The sequence below is a fragment of the Monopterus albus genome, unplaced genomic scaffold, assembly GCF_001952655.1.
Source record: "Monopterus albus unplaced genomic scaffold, M_albus_1.0 scaffold334.1, whole genome shotgun sequence".
Classification (NCBI taxonomy): Eukaryota; Metazoa; Chordata; class Actinopteri; order Synbranchiformes; family Synbranchidae; genus Monopterus; species Monopterus albus.
This window is the reverse complement of record NW_018128214.1, coordinates 238,160-258,666: the sequence shown is the minus strand read 5'-3', so window position 1 is coordinate 258,666 and position 20,507 is coordinate 238,160. Positions and strand designations below refer to the sequence as shown.

General features: G+C 46.7%; 1 protein-coding gene across 1 annotated transcript; it reads left to right on the top strand.

Moving 5' to 3' along the window:
• Window positions 1–1,711: 1,711 nt before the first annotated feature.
• On the top strand, window positions 1,712–20,507 carry LOC109974474 (centrosomal protein of 170 kDa protein B-like). The gene is given in 19 exon segments (XM_020624677.1): window positions 1,712–1,849; window positions 2,388–2,477; window positions 3,222–3,300; window positions 3,398–3,456; window positions 3,890–4,007; window positions 4,775–4,876; window positions 5,635–6,147; window positions 6,573–6,694; window positions 6,697–7,653; window positions 8,238–8,414; window positions 8,573–8,690; window positions 9,982–11,706; window positions 13,210–13,453; window positions 13,558–13,714; window positions 15,126–15,263; window positions 15,789–15,877; window positions 16,263–16,356; window positions 16,455–16,506; window positions 17,192–20,507. Coding segments are annotated over 19 exon segments (5,136 nt in total). The 5' UTR covers window positions 1,712–1,744; the 3' UTR covers window positions 17,389–20,507.

The window sequence follows — 20,507 nt, the reverse complement described above, 5'->3', positions numbered from 1 at the left end:
GTGCAGGCTGCTTCCTCTGGAGCAGCGGCTCTGACAGGCTTCATGGCTGATGAGTGTGACGAAACAAACCTCCTGAGATACAAGGTGCAGCTGTGAGGATCCAATCGGTGCTCTTCTTCTTCGTTGGTGCCTCTTCTGTCAGGTGTTTCCTTCAGGTTCGGTTGTTTTTCAGCGTGTAACCAAACGTGATCCTTTGACTGAGGCCTGTGTAGTCGGAGCTGCGTAGACCAAGCACTGTCTGAAGGTTATTTTATTAAGTAGCTCATTACTTGTTTGGTCTGTGAAGTAAGATTCACTGTCACAGCAGCACAGAGACAAACTGAGCAGTGAAACGTCCATCTCAGTTCCTCAGTCCTACTTCAAGACTTCAGTCCCGATGTGGTCTCCGTTAAACAAAGCAGAAAGTCTTGACACTTAAGTGGCAGTGACTAATTTTCTCTCAGTCGACTAACGGAGAGTTTCAGCAGCAGCAGAGCGGACGAGACTCAGTCTGGTCCTGGTCCTGATGTGACTGCAGAGGAAAACGGATCAGCCACTGGACCAGTCTGGTTTGGACTCTGGTCTTCAGACCTGCATCACTTGCATTCTTGTCTGGACCTCTCGGCTCCTTACAGTTAATGTGGGGCTGTTGCCATAGTAACGAGTCCTCAAACCGAACATGTTCGAGTTCAGGTTCAGTGACTAGACTCCGGACAGAGTTTAGGCATAAACTAGTTTTTAGATATAGTGCAAATTATTCAGAACAATAATAAATTGTGTTTTGAATAATAACTTTTAATAACCAGAACTGGAACCACACGGTAAACAATAGGTTAAGGTAATGATTCTAGAAGCATCAGTAGAGGAAGGCTGCAAACTGAGGAACTTGGTGTGAATATGAAATATTAAACTTATGTAACTTTAGTTTTAGATTTTAGTGTCTTTTAAACTACAGTAAATATGAACATGCATCATAAGAATAAACTGGAAGCAGTTAGACTTGTCACGCACTGGTGAGTTCTGTCAGATCCAGGTTTGTTCTCCAGAAATGAATCTGCTTCATGGGAGAGTTCTACTGGTTTAATGATTTTGTTAGACAATGTAGTAGTAATTCTCACCAACAGACCAGCGAGCAGCTTCAGGATGACTGTGTTTGGAAACATGGATCAGGTGGGAAGGGTTTTCTTTTGTGATTACTGTGGAATTTCAGGATTTGTCGTTTGTTTGTTTCAGCTTTTTATTTTCACAAGTAAACTCCATTATACAAAGGTACATCTGACTCATTCATATACTTTACAACAGTCATCAGAGTGAAAAGGTGTCATTCTAGTGATTTATGTGATGCCACCTATTGTTGTTAGTGTTGTGTAGCTCAGTGAGGTACACGTGATGGCGTGTGCTCTCTGGCTGTGGTGTCACAGTCGCACAAGCTCAGTTTGAGACGTATCAGGCAGGTTGGCTGAGTTTGGAGGAGAGGCTTACTGTTTGGCCAAGATGCATGATGGTAATGACCGAAGAGCTTTGAGAAGTGGCTTCAGATCAGATCTCTTCAGCTTCATAGAGATGGCAAATTTAAAATAAAGGTGTTGGTAGCAGGAGGAGAGGGATGGAGTTCTCTTCTTAACTACTGGAAATATTGTAACATGTAACACAGATGTCACATGAGTAAGATGCTCTAATAGGATGTGGATCATGTTCTTCCCTCTCTCTCTGTCTGGCCTACATGTCCCAGGATGCTCTGGGGTTTCCCAGCAGGCCTGTGAAGATGAGCGTAACATCATGGTTCCTGGTGAGCAGCTCGGGCACTCGACACCGCCTCCCCAGGGAGATGATCTTCGTGGGCCGGGAGGACTGTGAGCTGATGCTGCAGGTGATCCAGCTCGGTCTGGTCCGCTCAGTGTGTCCTGCTCGGTTGAAGAGGTGTTAGTCTAAACGGCGAAAGATCAGATCAGTCTGGTGCTCATCAGCACAACTTCATAAATGCAACATATTGTGTTGGTAGACACAAGAAAGGGATGGATTTTCACATTAAGAGTCCTGAGTTGGGTTAATGGACACTGGACTGAACAGGAAATAGTAACAAACATTATTTGTTCTTTTGGATGTATCCTGATTGAGTATTGTAGAAAGCAGGACAAAGTTTTGGATTTCACATTAAGAGTCCTGAGTTGGGTTAATGGACACTGGACTGAACAGGAAATAGTAACAAACATTATTTGTTCTTTTGGATGTATCCTGATTGTCCTGCTTTCTACAATACTCAAAGTTTTGGGTTAGTTGAGTTGAAAAGCTGCCAAATGTCTCTGACTTTTCTATATGAATTCATATTTGATGGGGACTTGATAATGATTATTAGCATGTCTGAAGGGGGTTGAACTGCTGACTGCTGGTCTGTTTCTCTGCTTCAGTCGCGCAGCGTGGACAAACAACACGCTGTTATCAACTACAACCCGACTACCGACGAACACCTGGTGAAAGACCTGGGCAGCCTGAATGGGGTGAGGAAGGGCAACACAACAAACAACATGACAAACACCACCACAATCAAGCAACATGACAACAGTTGATGACATTTAGGAATGATCAGCGGCCAGTAATACAGAATTAAACTGGGAGAGCGTTCATATAGAAGCTCAGTATACGTGTTAAATGATATTTACCCATTATGTGGCTCCAGAGGGGAGGGGTGTCAGGCCAGGCTGTCATAAATCTTCCAAGCCCCACAATAAGCAGCACCATTTTCCAGACCTAACCTGCCCTTAACACAAAGCATCCTGAACCCTGTCCTTGAACCTTGCTCATGCTAACACCAGGAAGTAGGCCTCCAGCCTGCCACATGTAACAAACCTTTGTTAATCTCGTCCTTCTATTCTAGTTTATTTCACCTTAGCAGGCATAATCAACACATATGTTGCAGTTTAAAATTTTGTTCAAAGCACTTAACCTATTTCTACCCGTCTCACATACTGTCCTTCTGCTCCAGCGCCACTCACTGGATCTTGCTGCCGTTTTATATCTAACTTACCTAACTGGGAGGCAGCTCACTTGGCCACAAAACCCCTACAAGCAACCTCCACAGGGCAGGCTTTAACTTTCCAGCCACACTCCTCTGTGTCCGGGGCTAATTCTGTATATTTCAGTAAATATGGCCGAGTGTCTGTGAACACACCACCTATACTGCAGATGAAAAGAATACATCCGGTTCATTGATTTAGTGTTGTTCTTTGTGTTTGTCTCTGCAGACGTTTGTGAACGACCTGAGGATTCCTGATCAGACCTACATCACCCTCAAGCTGTCCGACATCATCCGCTTTGGATACGATATCCTTTAGATGCCACGTCTTTGTGTGTCAGTGTTTATTTGTCGGTGTGTGTCAGTTGGTGATCACTGCAGTGTTTTCCTTAACCTTCCCTCCACATTCTCACGTGTATATCCTGGAAAAAAGTCAACACAAAGTCCCAGAGGAGGCTCTGAAGGTCAGAGAGTGTGGTCACATGCCTGTGTGACAGCAACAGATAGGCTGCTTGATGCAAACTCACACACACACCTCCGCACTGATGTAGCTGTGGTCTGTGAGTGTCCCGTCAGAATTTAAAGCATGGGGGTCCGTTGGTACCGCTGGCACCATCACTTCCTCTTCTGTCTCCTTTACTAACACAACAACAACAGAAAACCATCATGTATACAAAGATGAGAAGAACAACTGAGTGTGCTGCATTTCACTGTTGTAGTGATGAAGACTTGATAACTTCACGTGCACAGCTCCTCTCTTTCACTTCAAATTGTTTTGTTCATCCAGCACCATGAGGAAAAGATTAATCAGTACATGCAGTTCACCTTTGGCTGTTTGCAGTACCGTCCGCTGTCTGTCCTCCCTGTCACTTAAAGTGAAGTGTGTTGTTGTTTCAGCACGAGAAGTACAGCAGTCAACTGCAGATGAGCCTGAAGACACCAGAGGGGAAGAAGCCGGAGCCGGAGGATCGGATGAGAGCAGAAAAAACCCAGAGTACCAAGAGTCTGGTGCAAGGTATGCTACAAATACTGTGTTAAATACTGCAAATAACTCAAAGCAGAGAGAAGCAGAGTCTGACACAAAGCACAGTATAAACTGCACTGAATACCACCAAAAATACTGCCATTATCAGCTCGAACCTTTGTTTCAAGTACTGCACTATTGCTCCACTGGTTCACAGAATGCCACCTCGGGTGTATACCGTACTGCGCTCCTACTACAGTACTTCCACAGTACTACAGTTGGTGCAGTACACCGTCAGTGTGAAAAGCAGTAAGGCTACACAGCTTTACTCACATGGCCAAGTGTTTTACTGTGGAAGGTTGATGGTTTCCTGTGTGGCGTTCAGGGTCTAAAGGTTACTGTGGGACGACGACATTATATCCTGTGACAAACTGCTGCATTGGTGCTGAATCTGAATCATTTGTGATGACGTTCAGCTGGTTTAACAGCTTTTATAATCAGACACGCTCATCGCTGACAGGAAAATAAACGCACACAAAGAAAAGAGAGAAGATGACGCGTTATAACAGAGTACTCTGAAACTGTCTTGGTACCTGATGATTATGTTTTAATGAGTCCTCATTATAGAACCAAAAACCTTCCTGTTTGAAGCTCAATCAGTCTTTACTGATAACATTGTGTAGCTGTTAAATCTCTCTGCTTTTCAAATTCAAATGAGCCTTATTGATGAGACACAGCGCAGGCTCAGGAAGTCAGATGAATAATTCAGAATGACATAAACTAAAGGGCATAACGAAGGCAGTGACTATGTGTTTCAGAGGCCCCAGTGTGTCGGCCCACTCCTCTGTACGGGCAGCCGTCCTGGTGGGGAGAGGAGGATTATGGGAGTAAAGTTCAGACCAGCGATGAGCCTCATCCAGGTAAAAATATACGTTGTCATCTTTAGGGACTGTGGGCTCAGAGTGAAGCACAGAGACCAGGTTTCAGGTCCACGTGTGCTCTAACACCCGTGTCTGACCTTTCCACAGCTGTTGTATTTAAATTCTTAACTCTGAGATGAAAATAATCTGCTGAAGCCTTTGTTTTGAAAATGATTTAGTGACAACTTGCAAACAAATATGTCCATAATAATAATGTGTACATGTACTGAGGTTACACAGCAGCTATATATTATTATTATTATGTTCAAATGTAATCTGCTCATAATTTGAATTTATTGTCAGTAGTTTAATCTGCATTTCTTATATACTAAATATAATTAGCTTTCCATTCATAAAACTTCATATTGTCCACAATAAAGGTGCATTTTCATAACAATAGTATTAAAGTGGAGGTACGGTCAGAGCTTGTTAATGTACGTTTAAAAAGGAAATAAGAACAACGTCGGTAGGTTTGAGGTGTTTGGGAAAGTAATGTGAATAAGTTTTACAGTAAGTGGAAGACATGTCTGTTGCTGTTAAAAATGACAAAATTGATCCTTTTTGCCATAGAATTACAACTTTTTAAAGAAAATTAATAAGAAGATGAGTCAGGTAAATATCCCATAGGAATTTATAAAAGTATTTCTTGAGCTTTACTGGTTTCACAGAATCCAGGTGGTATATTATTACTACAGTTAATTCATTATTAGTACCAGTATTAATATAAAAGGTATGTCCTTACTAATGTGTTTGGTCAGAGGTGCAGAAAGATGCTCTGGCTGTGGATCCAGACTTTTCCGGATCTCTGTCAGACTCCCAACCAAAGACCGTCTTCCCTTCTTACCACCGTGAACCCAGCTACTTCGAGATCCCCACCAAGGACTTCCAGCACCCCAAAATCTCAGGGGCAGAGCTACACGAGATCCCCACCAAGGACACGGATGCGCCCCCAGCCCCGCCCTCACCTCCCACACAGACCCCGCCTGTTGTTCAGAGCCACGCCTCCTTCACCATCGAGTTTGACGACTGCATGCCTGGCAAAATCAAGATCAAAGACCATGTCACCAAGTTCTCCACCCGCCAGAGGAAGCAGCAGGTTCCGCCCACCAAGATGACCATCACAGCCGCACCTGCCGAGCTGATGTCATCAGAGAGCAAGGTGGCTGATTGGCTGGTCCACAGTGATGTCAGTGTCATGAAGAGACGTCCAACCTGTGAAGATGTTTATAGCACCAAGAGTGACCTCGCCATGAACATCAAGACGCTCAAAGGTCAGTCTCACCTGGTGTCTGAGTCATTATGGGGCCGTGCCAGGGTTTTTCATGTCTCAGTATCAATCCTGTTTTCTCCATTGATCACTGATGACAGACGACATCGGTGTCTGTCCAACACCTTGGTTCTGACCTTTGTAGACTGGACTGCTTTTTTAATCCCTGTATTTTTGCTTTCAACCTGTCCACAGCTCTGCAGCTCACGTAGATTTAGGATTTATCATGTACAAATTAGTCTGGAAAGAGCTTCTTGTGGTTTTATTTGGAAGGGAGGTGAAGTGGGGGTGGAGGGGTTGATGTAAGTCTTATAGAATCAAAGAGCTGGAAAGTTCCCAGAGCTGCAGAGTGGATGCTGATTCTCAGTGCGAACAGCAGAACAACACTTCATGTCACTGGAGGTTTCATGATTTTATTCTTATTGACAGGTCATCATCACGAAGATGGGACCCAGAGTGACTCAGAGGACCCGGTCCTAAAAGGGAGGAGGACTAAATCCCATCACCCTGTCCAGGCTCACCAGTCTAGCCAATCAGAGCAGTCCGAAGCGTACAGTGTGTGCACTGTCAGCAGCCTGCTCCGGTACAGAAACTCCACCAGCCACTGCAGTACTCTCCACCCAGAAAGGCCCCAGCCTCACCTGGGGCCCCTGAGCGACCCCTGTCCCAGAGCCCTCCTCAGGCTCCATCTCCTACTACAGAAACACCCAAGCAGGGGCCCCCTGAGCATCTCACCCAGCAGGCCTTCATCATTGAGTTCTTTGATGACAACCCACGCAAAAAGCGCTCACAATCCTTCACACACAACCCTGCCCATGCTGACTCGTACTCCACCCTGAAGGCCAAACTGGAGCGGCGGAAGGGTGGTGAGAGGCCGGCATCCGTGCACGGCCACATCCCTCCCACACAGCAGGTGACAATTCCTCTAAAGGGCCAGGGTCACGGGGGTCCTCAGAGGTCGAGCTCTCTGAAGAGGGAGAAGACAGAGGGGGAGGCGGCCTCATTGAGTTCCTCCTCTCGTTCGTCTTCTGGCATCATCATCAGACCCTTCGGCAGTGTTGGGAAGAAGTCAAAGCTGGCCCAGGAGTTTGCTGCTGAATTCCTGAAGGATTTGAGTCAACAGGACTCCTCCCCACCAAGGGACAAGACACCTCCACCAATGTCTGCACCACCGGTGATGGTGTCACCTCCACAAGCAAGGATTCCCTCCCCCCAGGAACCTGCAGCTCCTTCTTCAGTCTCCTACCCCTCCTCCCCCTTACAGCCTCCAGCCAGCTCAAAGTCCTCCATCCCCACCAACGCTGCCAGTCAGAACGCCTCTCCGGTCCACTCTTCTGCGCCGCCCATGTCCCCCATGCTGCCCTTGTTTGTCCGTGGAGGAGACCTCAAGGGTTCCCAGAGGATGATGCGGAATGAGGAGGATGACAGCCTGAGTGATGCTGGGACCTACACCATCGAGACGGAGTCGCAGGACAAAGAGGTGGAGGAAGCTCGCAGCATGATCGACCAGGTGAACTCACAGTGACCATAAAGTACAACCCTGAGGGTTTTTAGTTGCTCAACAAAAACCTGCCCAGGTTGGTGTAACAGTGACCAAAACAGAAAACCACTCGAGCAAAACAGCAGTTGGTTAATAAACTAACAAATGTTTCTTTGCACTGAGAGACAGTAGATCCATCAGACATGGTTCATCTCCATGTACGGTTGAAGCTGTAATAACTAGCGTTGTGGGCATGACACTTAATACAGGATCCATGTGCTGTGTTTCTATTACTGTTACAACTAGCAAGCTAACAGAACATTGCTTAAGAGTTTCTTTGTGGGGCTAAGGAGAAATAAACCCTAATGTGTAATGATCCAAATGTATGATCTACTGCCAAGCTCTCTGTCAGTCACTGTTTGCCTCCTCGCTGAATCGTCCAGCCTGCAATAAACTGTCAGTACAGAAATGATCCAGGCAGCAAAAGAGGTTGGAGATCAGTGTCAGTATGATATGAAACACTGTGTTTGTAGGTATGCACGGAACCTGTCCTGTTTGATCCTTCCTGTTGCCCTGGTCCTGCCCCTCCTCATGCATGCCCTGTGCTCTGACAGGTGTTTGGTGTCCTCGACTCTCCAGAGTACAGTGGTGTGAACACGGGAGCTTATAGACCTGTAATTAATGATGGCAAGGATGAGCAAGCTTACCTGCCTAGCGAAGGTAGCACTGTGGACCCGTTGCATGGCTTTATCCCAGCTGCTAACAGCGGCCCCCCAGCAGGCCCCATTCAGGTAAAAACTGAATCAAACCCTGGAGAAACACCTGAGCAGCATGTTCTCATCCCAGTGCATGCAGACTGGTGGTGTTATTCCCTCCTATTACATAGTTCAGTCTTTAAAGTTTTGTTGGACTCATTGGTCTCACATTTTCATGTTGTTTTATGTTTCAGGTTCCATCTGGTCATGCAGCAGGTCCAGAAGGACCTAAGTGGGTGTCCCGTTGGGCCAGTCTGGCAGATGGTTATGCTGAGCCTGGGTCCACTCCACCTCAAGGGGAATGTCTTGAAGGTACTGTTCGACTCCTATTTGAGCATTTTGTCAGGTAAAAGTATAAGTGTGGTGTTTTTAGGGCTGGGTATCTGACCTCCAGTGACCCCAGAGCTCCACCTGCTATTAAGGCCTATACTATCTGCATGACCACACCTGATCACTGGCCTTGCCACTTACCTCTTGGTAATAATAATAAGCACTCTTGTCTTAGTTTGGCACTAATGGATTTCAGACCTCCTCATGTTGTCTGATCAATCCAGTCACTTTTCCTTGGAGTCTTAATTGATGATTTATTTGTATTCTTTAAGGTATAGTCAGTGATTCAGGCAAAAGAATGTCTACGCATTGATCACCACAAGCACAAATCCACAAGTCATTTCGGTTAGGAGCTTGTAACCACAGCAGCGATACTATAGTGACTGGGGGAAGAGCTGACGCCAAAGGAGAAAACTAGTGACCGGGGCACAACATGTGGCGAACCAGCTACAGACTCCAGTTATTCTCTCACACCAACCTCCAGCTGCTGTGGCTGAAGTCACAACAAACACATACATCTACAAACTGACAGTTTAGCTGAATGTCTCAGGAAACGCTGATTTAGAAAAAGCAGCACGTATCCACGTTTTCACAGGTCTCCGACTTTGCCTGATTAATGTTATAGATTTTGTTTTTTTTTCACATTTTTGTGCCTCTGTCTTTTTTCCTCCTGGCTGTTTAGTTGTATAGTTGTAAGAGGAAATGTTGGAGCTGGTACTTTGTCAGCCACCTCTGCCTTTCAGCTGCACACACACACACACACGCGCACCCACACACACACACACTATGCAGTGCACTAAGAAGAGCGCCTTCTTGTGCTGACTGGTCGAAATGAGCCAGACCGACTCCGATCCCTTTTTTGGCCTGTTACAGACCGAGCACAGCACACGCCCACCTGGGGTTTGTGGAGCACACAAAATGAAAGACCAGGCAGAGAAATGTGAGGAATATTTAGCTGAATATGACAAAAAAGTGTAATGACTTCGAATCGCTGACTATATCTTTAAGAGCAAACTATAATATTGACACTGGCCTGGAGAAATTTGAACAATGCAGCACAATCTCATGTTGCTGTATAGCACCATTTCCATCACACATGGTCTACAATAAGGAACAAAATGGACTCAATCATGTTTTAGGGTGAAAAAAGATGCAACACATAAGTCACATAAAATACTGTATGTTCCCTTGAAAATACACAACAATTGAATTCATAGACAATAGAAGACTCTAATATGAAAAGTTAGGATAATCAAATGCCTTGTTTTTGTAGATTTGCGCTTAATGAGCCGGTCAATGGGAAGTTACAGCTACGACAACTCAGAGTCCAGTCACAGCTCCAGGACAAGACGACTGCTCCCCCAGGTTCCTTCAGAAAAGCTGGATAGTGTCACCCCAAGTATCCTCATTCGTCATGAATTTTTCCAAGGCCAGGAACCACTGGACAGAGTCTGTGGTCCTCTCCGCCCACAGGAATCCAGCCAGCGCCTGTCTGTTCAGGATGACGTGGACCCAGACAGCCTGAGTGATGCCAGCCGCTCAGATGATGGACCCCGTCTGGAGAAAACCAAGAAGACTCAGGTCAGGACTGGAGCTACATCTCCAGGGGCTGCTGGTCTTCAGTTTAAAGGCCATGAGAAAGGCTCTCCATTTGCCAAATCCACCTCCTTCTACATTGGCTCTGAAGACCATCCAAACAAAGGTGACCAGGCCCGGAGCCCAGAACAATCTGAGAGGACAGACAGCCTGCCCACAAAAACTCCCCCTACAACCATCCTGATCCGACACCTGAGTGGACATGAACCCAGGAGGACAGGTGTCAAACCCAACAGCTCTGCTCCAAACCTCCAAACACAGGACAAGGATTCTGTCCCTACTAAAGACAGCTGCATATCATCTTTTGTTCGGCAGGAGAGCTTCACCAAAGACCAGCCCAGCGACACCGCTCAGATGAAGAGGCTTCCCCACATTTCAAGCCACCCGTCTATCAGAGACCTGGAGGAGAGAAGGGAGAACATCCAGGACACTCAGTCTTTCCTTCAAGAGGCCCAGGAAACTCTGTCCTCTCTGGACAACAAGTTTCCCTCGTCTAGTTCTGGTCGCAGCTCAAAGAAAGGAGGTTCTTCCAGGCTCATGGACGACTCCCTTTCTGGTGAGTCTGATGTGGACACAGCGAGCACAGTGAGCCAGGTGAGTAGCAAAAACGCGCCAGTCACCTGTTCCTCTAAAAAACGTCCCGCCATCAGCAGCCTTCAGAAGGAGAAGTCCTCTTCCAGCCCATCCATTCAAGAAAAGGGACGGCAGCTTACTGCACGTGAACGACTCTCTGAGAAACGTCGTAGTCAGGTGACTACCGATGCTTCAAACAAGGCAGAGGCAGCAAAGCGCTTCCAAATGCGCCGCAGTGCGGGGAACCGTGGCTCTCTGGATCTGTCTGAGGGCCAACAGGGCTCTGGTTCACACTGGACTGAAACAACATCATCTGACCATGAAATTTCTCAGCCGTCCAGCCGCAGTAAGAGACACATTGCCCCTCTTCAGAAAGAAGACAACGGAAAGTCACCCAAGACAGCGACTCAGCAGGTTCTGACACGTTCCAATAGCCTGTCAGCCCCACGACCGACTCGAGCATCCATGCTTCGTCGTGCACGACTTGGTGAGGCCTCAGACAATGAAGGTACTGAGACTGACCGGGGCTCCCAGAATTCTGACCATATCGCCACAGCACCCAAAGTGTCCTCTGAGGGGAAGAAGCTGTCCAGGCTGGACATCTTAGCGATGCCCAGGAAAAGGACTGGTTCCTTCACGACTCCCAGCGACAACGAGGCATCCTCCACGGGCTGGTCCAGTGTCTCCAGTCGGAATACAGAGTCTGTTGCCACCGCCAGGAAGACATCAGTGGGCGATGCCCGGCAGGCTGTGAGCAGAGGGGGCGGAGCTCCCGCGAAGCAACCACTGACACGTACCCGGTCCAGTGGAGCCAAGTACCCCAGCACCAGTAAGTTAGAATTTCTGAATTTTTATCAACACATAATGGTTTGGTTAAACCTTGTCTCTTCTTCAGTATGTGGTTACCAGACTGTTTTATGGTCTGGCTCCTGAGGATGTCAACATCTGTACCATTATTGATCCAGAGCAGAGGCTGATTCTGCTGGTTTCATGGTCCCTTTAGTCACAGGTGGTTTGCTTTATTTGTTTGTTTGTTTATTCATAGTATATTGCCCATTAATCAACATTAACATTAGCAGCATCAGTGTAAATGTGCCAGGGTTAGCTCAACAGGTAATATGCACCTGTACCCCCATCCACCCCCCAGTCCACCACAGCACTGGCACACATTCACACCTATGGGCAGTTTAGAGGCACCGGTCAACCCAGCCTCTGTGTCTTTGGGCTGTGCGAGGAGCTGGAGTACCTGGACGCCTTAACAGAGTGCTCGGTCTTAATCCATTCACAATACTGCAAATATTAAGTCCAAATCAAAACACACACAGACACCTTGGTCTTTAATGAAAACTTATACACTTGTTCTTCTAATTTAGTGGTTCAGATTTTTAAATGACCAAATTTTGTTTGCCATCAGTAAAATAATTTGTTTCAGTCTGGTCTTGTCTGACCCGGCCGCTCCAATAGGCAGGTTTTGTGTCTCCGAAGCCAATCTGTAGTAGATTTACTTCGAGGTTTAGGGTCATTATCCTGCTGCATCACCCAGCTTGTTCTGTACTTCAGTTTGCCAATAGCCACCCTGACATCATCCTGTAAGACACCTGGATAAACTGGGGATTTCATTTTCCCTCCACGATGACAGCGGTCCAGGTCCAGAGGCAGCGGAGCAGCCTCACATCATGATGTTCCTCCACTGTACTTCACTGTTCAGATGATGTGCTGACTGTGCAGGAGGATACAAATGACACTGTGTGACTTGCTCTGTGTTTTTGTTTGCAGTAAATTGACTTCCACTGTTGTCAGCACAGACTGATCAACAGATAATTAACTACCACCTTAGAGAGTCATTTAGACCAGCATTTGTTTCAGCTCTCAGGAACATCTGCCCTTTTACTAGCATTGTGGATCACATCAGATTTTGGTCCCCTGTGAGTCACTGCAGTCGAGCCCCTGGAGTCTGCTGCTGCTACCATGGAAACACAGCTTCACAGCATCAATCTCTATCATCTTCAGTCATGTCAGGAATTAGGAGGCGACTGCACTTCAGTGTATAAATCCAGATCCTGGATGTTTCTAAGTAGTATAATGACATTTTGAAATCACTGTATTGACTTGTCTGATGGTGTCCTGAACTGTGATGAGCCTCGGTGGCTGTTGCTGTGGAGGCAAGTTATTCATATTGAAAGTCAGTTGAACTGAGCTGCTGAATGAGTGCAACATTGATGCAGAATGAAAAAGGGATTTGAGTAAAATGTCTGAATTTATCCAACAAGCTCCACAAACTATAACTTCACCTGCCATAGGCTGCACAACAACAGAGTCTGAATCTTTACAGGTTCCCGTCGCAGGCAGAAAGGTTCTGACTTCTCCTCATCCTCTGAGGAAGAGTACGAGAAGAGTGCCGGTGCTCCCAAAACCAAACACTCCTCCCACCCCTCCACCTCCGCCCAGACTCCCCGTGCCCACCGGGCAGCCGCCACTCGATCCAAGTCTGTCTCCCAGGAGACAGAGGAGGATGAGGACCAGAATGAGGTTGACCCCTACCAGAACTGGTCCACGCACAGTGCTGAGATCGCCAAGTAAAAGAACAATGAGATATTCATATGTAACTTGCTATTGGCTGGTCTCGGTACCAGCTGACTCAAACCTCCATGTTGACCTTCTGCTTGTGTTTCCCCTTCAGGCTCAGTCAGGACCTGGCTAAGGATTTGGCCATCTTGGCGAAGGAAATTCATGATGTTGCTGGAGATGGAGACTCACCGAGCTCTGGCATTGGCACCACCACCTCCCCCAGCTCGCTGCCCAGCACACTGGCCTCCGCCATCTCTGCCAGGGAGGAGGTGGGCCATGAACAGTCAGACAGCCACCACACATACCGCAGCCCCTAAAACTGGGAACACACTACTTGATCTATAGATGTGATGTTAACGATGACTTGTCTGTAACCAATGATTTTAAAAATGACAGACTGCACTTCTCTGATTGATGTCACCTTGTGGTGTGCAAGTTGACTTGCTTCTTATTAGTTCATAATGTGTCTCCAGTTTAAATTGGAAAGTGTGTGTGTTATTATTTCCCAGGCCATGTTTTTGTGGCTTTATTGATCACCTTGATCAATAATGACCCCCAGAGTTTCAAAGCGTCCTGGTTTCTAAAGATGAGATCCAGGTTGATTGACAGGATCCTCATCATGCTTTGGATTCTCATGTCTCTGTTCTGCTGTGCAGACGCCATCTTATCCATACTTATGTGGGCTTCAACCATCTCAGGTGTCTAACTCATCACTCCTCCTGCACTGTGATTGTTCCGCTGCCATCCCGCCCCTCCCAGCGCTGATCATAACACTCCCCTCTCATCAGTGTTTGGTTGTTTCTGAAGCACATTTGATGTTTTAATCTTGAGAGTAGTCTGATTGGCTGGTTTAGTACAGAATATTATTAACAACAAAACTACGGAGTTGGCACAGAACACATCCAAGCTGGAATCCATCTGCAGGATCGAGGTTTTGAATGCCGCCACAAAACAGGTTTAAGAACCCAGGCTGACCCAACTCGACCCGACCTGGGCCTACCCTGTCCTACCTGTCCCACGGTTGCCTCTACCCAGACTCAGCACATCTCTGTTTATCTGACCAAACCAAACTCTGACCAGACTTACCACTGTACCTGCCCCAGCTCTACCGAAGTCTGCCTCAGATTCTACCCCACTACCACCAACCCAAACCTACCCTACTATACACCAAACCACTACAGCCCTACTCTACTGTGAGGCCTACCCTACTCAGCACATCTCTACCCAAACCAGTTCTACTGGACTGTACCAACCCCACCCTACACCATCTACCGTCAAACCTCTAGCTTTGAAATCTTTCCCTGCTCCCTCTCAACTCCTGATGTTCAGACTGCTTACTGCTCAGATTGGTTTTGTGCTTACTTGGTAGTTTTGTCCATAAATGTCCATTGTCCTACATCGTTAATGAACTGGTTTTACTGGTTTGGGTCAGTTCATGGAGCTGTAGCTGGTGCCCAGTAGGATCCTCCTGCACTCCCACATCTCCCTGTTGTTAGTGCACTGTATCCCAGCACTACCTAAATTCACTGCATACACAGATGCCCTCCTCCATTGCAGCTGCATGTTGACTTGGTGCATGCGCTCATGGAGAACCACCATCACCGACCAGCTGCTCGCTGGCTTGACAACTAGTATGCAGAGGTGGATGACCAAGCCCGACTCCCTTTACTCTCTTTCCAGCTGGTCCAACATATTCCTGAGGCCAGTTTAAACTACCAGAAGGTTCCTCCAGGCTCTGCTGTCGTCTTGGACCTGGATGCAAACATGAATGAACCAGAGCCCAGTTCTAAGCACCGCCGTCCGTGGAACCGCGAAGAGGTCACTGTCTGGTCCCACTGAGGCTGCGTTCACACTGCAGCTCAGTGCCACAAATCTGAAGTTTAGCTTTTAATGTGACGCTAGTTTTAGTCAGTATGATCCATATGTCATTTCTTAGATGGAGGCCTGCATGTCCTCGGGATTTTATCAGTTAAATATATCATTTAAAATTAATTATACAAATAAAAAAATGTATTCTATCAATCTCTCAGACAACAACATGTGACAGCAATGGAATGAGACCTGATTGATAGCTGTTTCTGGGTCAACGTGCTGGCCGACAGCTTGATGTGTCCATCCTTAAGCCACGCCCCTCACCAGCTAAACACACTAAAAATGTTTCTATAGAGGCGTCAGAGTGGTCCGTGACTACCTGCTGTGTGACCAGTTCACACTGAAACAGGACATGACAGTGCTGCAGTTAGTTTTGGTGTGCTGGGGAAACAGGAAGTAAACTGTGGTGAGTGCTGATGTCACAGGCCGCTGCTCTGAGTTCATCTTGCTCCTTCTGATAAACCCTTCCAGGTGATTCTGGACAACCTGATGCTGAATCCGGTGTCTCAGCTGTCCCAGGCCATTCGTGAGAACACAGAGCAGCTGGCTGAAAAAATGAAGTAAGGAGGCTCTTGATGGTTTTCACTGTAGCAGTAGATTTAGCCACAGCATTTGTATTTACTCGGTGCAGATAAACCTGGAATGGCAGAGGTTTTAGTTGGATATTTAATGTGAGTGCAGAACATTTGTCATTACTGATGACAATAGGGAACATGCACCTTGTGTAAATACTTTGTAATTGGGTCCAGTTTTGTGTGTGGGTCACTTCTTCTTTGGGTCCAGTTGCTGTTCGGTTATTTTGAGTTAAGGTTCATTTCCGCTTTGGTTGTGTGTCAAAGGCTCCTTAGATTCAGGTCCAGGTTTCTGGGCCTGTTGATATGGCTGATGTTTTTACTTTATTTTTTTATTAATACTCGTACTAACCCTGCGGTATGTTCATCTCAGGGTCTTGTTCCAGAACAAGGCAGAAGTCTGGGAGGAGATCGAGGCAAAGATCAGCACAGAAAATGAAGTCCCCATCCTGAAAACCTCCAACAAGGTTCTTCTGAAAACTCATAATAATAACTTATAATGGCACTCATGTTTTAATGGAACACAGATGGAGCCTTCTCTCCTGTTTTTGTTTTCATGTCACAGGAAATTACCTCCATTTTGAAAGAGCTGAGGAGAGTCCAAAGGCAGCTTGAAGGTAACAGAAGACTTGGGTTTGCATATGTTGTGTTTACTGAGCACAGAATTGAAGGTGTATTTTGTTCACTTTTATATCCAGCTTAATCAAAAGAGTGACTAGAAAATTAAAGTCCAGTTTTATCTGCAGAATATGGGGCACAGTTTTAGATATTTGTACACAGAGGTTGACTGAGAAGCAGTCAAAGGTGAACAGTGATTTAGTTTTTTTTTTATTGCTTTTGAATTGAGCCTCATATTAGCCTTGACTTTATTCACAGCATAACTGGAAATAACACTGACATCTATGCAAAAATGTAAGTTTGGATGTGGAACAGCCAAACTAATCTCAATATTGCAAAGAAGCGTCCTTCGGCAGAAACGGCAGAGCTTGGACAAAGCTTTAGACAGCTGAGTAAACAGCTGTGTAGTGGGGTTCTAGGCCAACTGTTTCGCTCTGCTTCCTGTCTTTGTGCTGGTGCTAAGCTAGGCTAAACCTGCCCTTGACCAGTCCCTCTTCTAGACTCTAGCAATTTGTGTAGCAAGTTTTTACCTAGCAAGTTTCTTGGCATTATTTTTCCTTTTTATGTTATATGTGTCTAGCACAGATCTGAATCTATCTTTCTAAACAGCTTTTATAAAATCTCAACCTGGGGGAGATTCAGTTTGACCTGTGTGCTTAAGAATGTCCTCTGGTTCTTGCCTAGTTATAAACACCATTGTGGAACCCAGTGGGAGTCTTCAGACTGCAGCCGTTGGGACGTCGTCTCTTGGTCACACTCGACCATCCTCGAAGGAGAAGAAAGCTGCCACTAAACCCCGTGGAACCCTCTCAACTTCCAACGCCAATGAAAGCACCAAACGACCCCCTCGTGGACCTGATGGGGCCCACTACATGGCCTGACCTGGCCACCGTAGCACATCTGGACAGTAACTGTGCATCCACGCCACCAGCAGCTCTGTCTCCCTGCCTCTGTGCAGTGACCTGGTCCGACCCAGATCATCACTGGCTGTAGCACACAGAGAGGCTCATCCTCAATCTGCTTGGCAGCCATGTCTGAAGGTGTTCCTCAGAAGTTAGAGTAGTCTGAAAAGAGCAAGAAGATTCATTTTAAGATGTTTCTGAGGTTCACCAACAGGCCTTGTTCTGCCCGTGACTTGTCAGCAGTCGACCGTGGTGGCTGTGGGTTGTTGCTCTGGTATTTACAGTGCTTCTGCCAGAGATGTGCATATGAGCTGTGCTCTGTTTTAGCTGGCCATCTCTTACTAAGGTCACATCTCGATTATAAATTCACCTCAGTGGTTTGGCTACGCCTGTCCAATTGATGTCCATACTTGCTGACATTCAGAGGACTCGGACCCCCAGAGGCACAGCCTTAAGGGGCCACCTCCTGTCTTTATGGACCGCGTCCTTTGAGGGAGACGGCCACTAAAACGGGACACAGATTAGCTGCAGAGATTGGCCGGACTAATGTCATGTTTATGTTCCACTGGTGTGTCCGTAATTATGTGCAAACATTGTTTGTGTCATCGTGCACGTGATGATTACGACCAGAAGGCGCTGTATACAACATGATATCAAACTGATCGTGTCCACTGTTGTATTGCTGCAGCGCAGTGTCTTTAACATGACCGTCTCTGTCTGGACTCTCTGTGGACGTGAATGTGAAACTTCTCGTGCATGGCGTGACTGCGGGGTGTCACCAGTGACAGCCAGTTTCTCTTCATCAGTCTGTAGGAACCTGTTGGTGGTGTGGACGCACGGGAACTGTCCAAAACAACCCTCTCCTCTGCCCAGTGATTCAGTCATTAGGAACACAAACATTTTGCGTGTCAGCTAGAACCATGTAGAACTGCTTCCACATCGCACAACAAGAAGCAGCTGCTCAGACATATACTGATCAACTTTGTGCTTTGATAATCTGTTGTTGTGTTGCATTTGAACAGATGAGAGCTTGTGTGTCTCAGTTTTCTGTCTGTGTTGATGAAGAGAAAGTTGCAGCTGTGTGCGCGTCAGTCAGGAAACAGGGACGAGGCGCAGTGTGGTGTTGTGCTGTGCGCTCTGGGCGCTGCTGGCTGCCCCGTGACTGTGCGCCGACTGTGAAACTGCTTCAGCTGTAGCTGAATGTTGCGAGTACTGAAAGTCGGAGACGTTTCTTTGAAATGTCTGTTGACCTCAAATGAATCACCCTAACGTAAAAGGAAACCGCAGATTTAACAAGAGACATCCTGTTGGTCCTTAAATGCATCACCTGTCTGCGTCACAGCCAGGTGTGCTCCGAGACATCAGTGTGGTCGGACGTATTGCAGCCTGGGTACCTCTACCCCCGTTGGTCCGTGGCCTGGCCGTGTTACTCTTAACACACCGCGCACAGAAGCGTAGCAGTGACATCAGATCATACTGTTCAGGTCATTAGATGAGCTGTGTTCGCTGGTTTCCTTCATAATTAGAACTCGGCATCTCACGTGACAGTGGTGATGGTGGCCTCCTCGTTATTCTGAGGTGGGGGCTCCCAAACTGTGTGATGCCACTTAGTTACTATGAGAAACGCGCTGTGACGACACAGATGTCCCTGGATCGTTCTGTTTGAACCATCCATTGTACGGAGACACACTGAACTCGGATTCAGAAAGTTTACCCCGTTTTCTTTAGTGTGACCCGACACAGGATCGTTTCTCTGGATTAAGTAGCTCTCGTCTTTGGCGTCACGTCCAGTCGGTGCAAAGCCGGGCTGATAGTGACTGTACCCCGAGACGGTAGCACCCCCGGGGCAGCCTTACTGGACTTCCTGTAGACTTCAGAAGCTTCATGCGTACATGGCTGCAAGCTACAAGTCTGTGCACATAATGTCTGTATTTTTAGTTCCCACAACCTGATGTATATCAAAGGCTAAAGAAAGATGTGCTTTACTGTTAGAGCATCGAAAACGTTGGAACAGACTGTGTATAATGTGTTTGACAAAACACTCCCAGTCAACTTACTTTTTCCAGAGCTTTCAGCCACATCCCACAGTCTTCACAGGCCAGTCACAGAATGTGTGCAATCAAATAGGAAAAAAGAGATGCAATATATTTATATATTTATATATATATATATGTACACACATTGTGGGAGAACAACTGCAGACTGCTGTATGCAGTGGTCAGTTTATGGCACTGTGGTGATGCTGTGTCCAGTTACATAGTCCTGGGTTAAGTGCCGGCCAGGGAAGCCCCAGGGAAGAAACCGTCCTTGTGTCTGGTTGTCTTGGCATACAGTGACCTATAGCGCCGTCCAGAGGGGAGGAGTTCAGACCGTTTGTGTCCAAGGTGTGCGGGGTCTCTCCTGTGAGGTGTACAGGTCTGATTCTGAAAATGATGCATGATATGCACCAAGTAACAGCACACAACACAGAACATGTGACTCATGTGACCCCCTTCACTATAGCCGGCACTGCTTCCAGTCTTTGTGCTAAGCTGTGCTAAGCTAGGCTAACCGGGTCAGGACACTGGACTTGCACATGAATGTGACTGGAGGAGACCGTGAGCTGTTGCTGTCAAGTAAAAAGAGGATATTCTAGACTTTTATTTTTAAAGTGCATGCTTCCTGTAATGTGAGGCAGGTGAGTTTGAGGCTCTTTTATTTGACAACCTGTGCAAATGGGCTGAGATCCTTGTGGCTTTTATGTTGCACTGCTCTACAGCCTTTGAGAATGTACTGATTTATCACCTGATTGGCCGTTGCTGTGATGATGTATCTGCTGCTGCTACAGGTGACCGGTCAGTCGGGCCACCTGCAGTTTGTGTTTTACTTGTGTTACAGTGCATGAGAAGCTGTAGAAACAGGCTGGGTAGATGAAGCAAAACACACACCTTTTTTATGTATTTGGTCGTGTGAGGGTCGGCCGCAATGTTTCTAATGGAATCAGACCTTCCCCATTCATTTATTCACTTCACTTGATCTGCACATCTCGGGACTCGTGTTCATCGCCAACAGGATTTATTTGTATCACCACGTCATTTGTAATAAACTGATTTCATGCA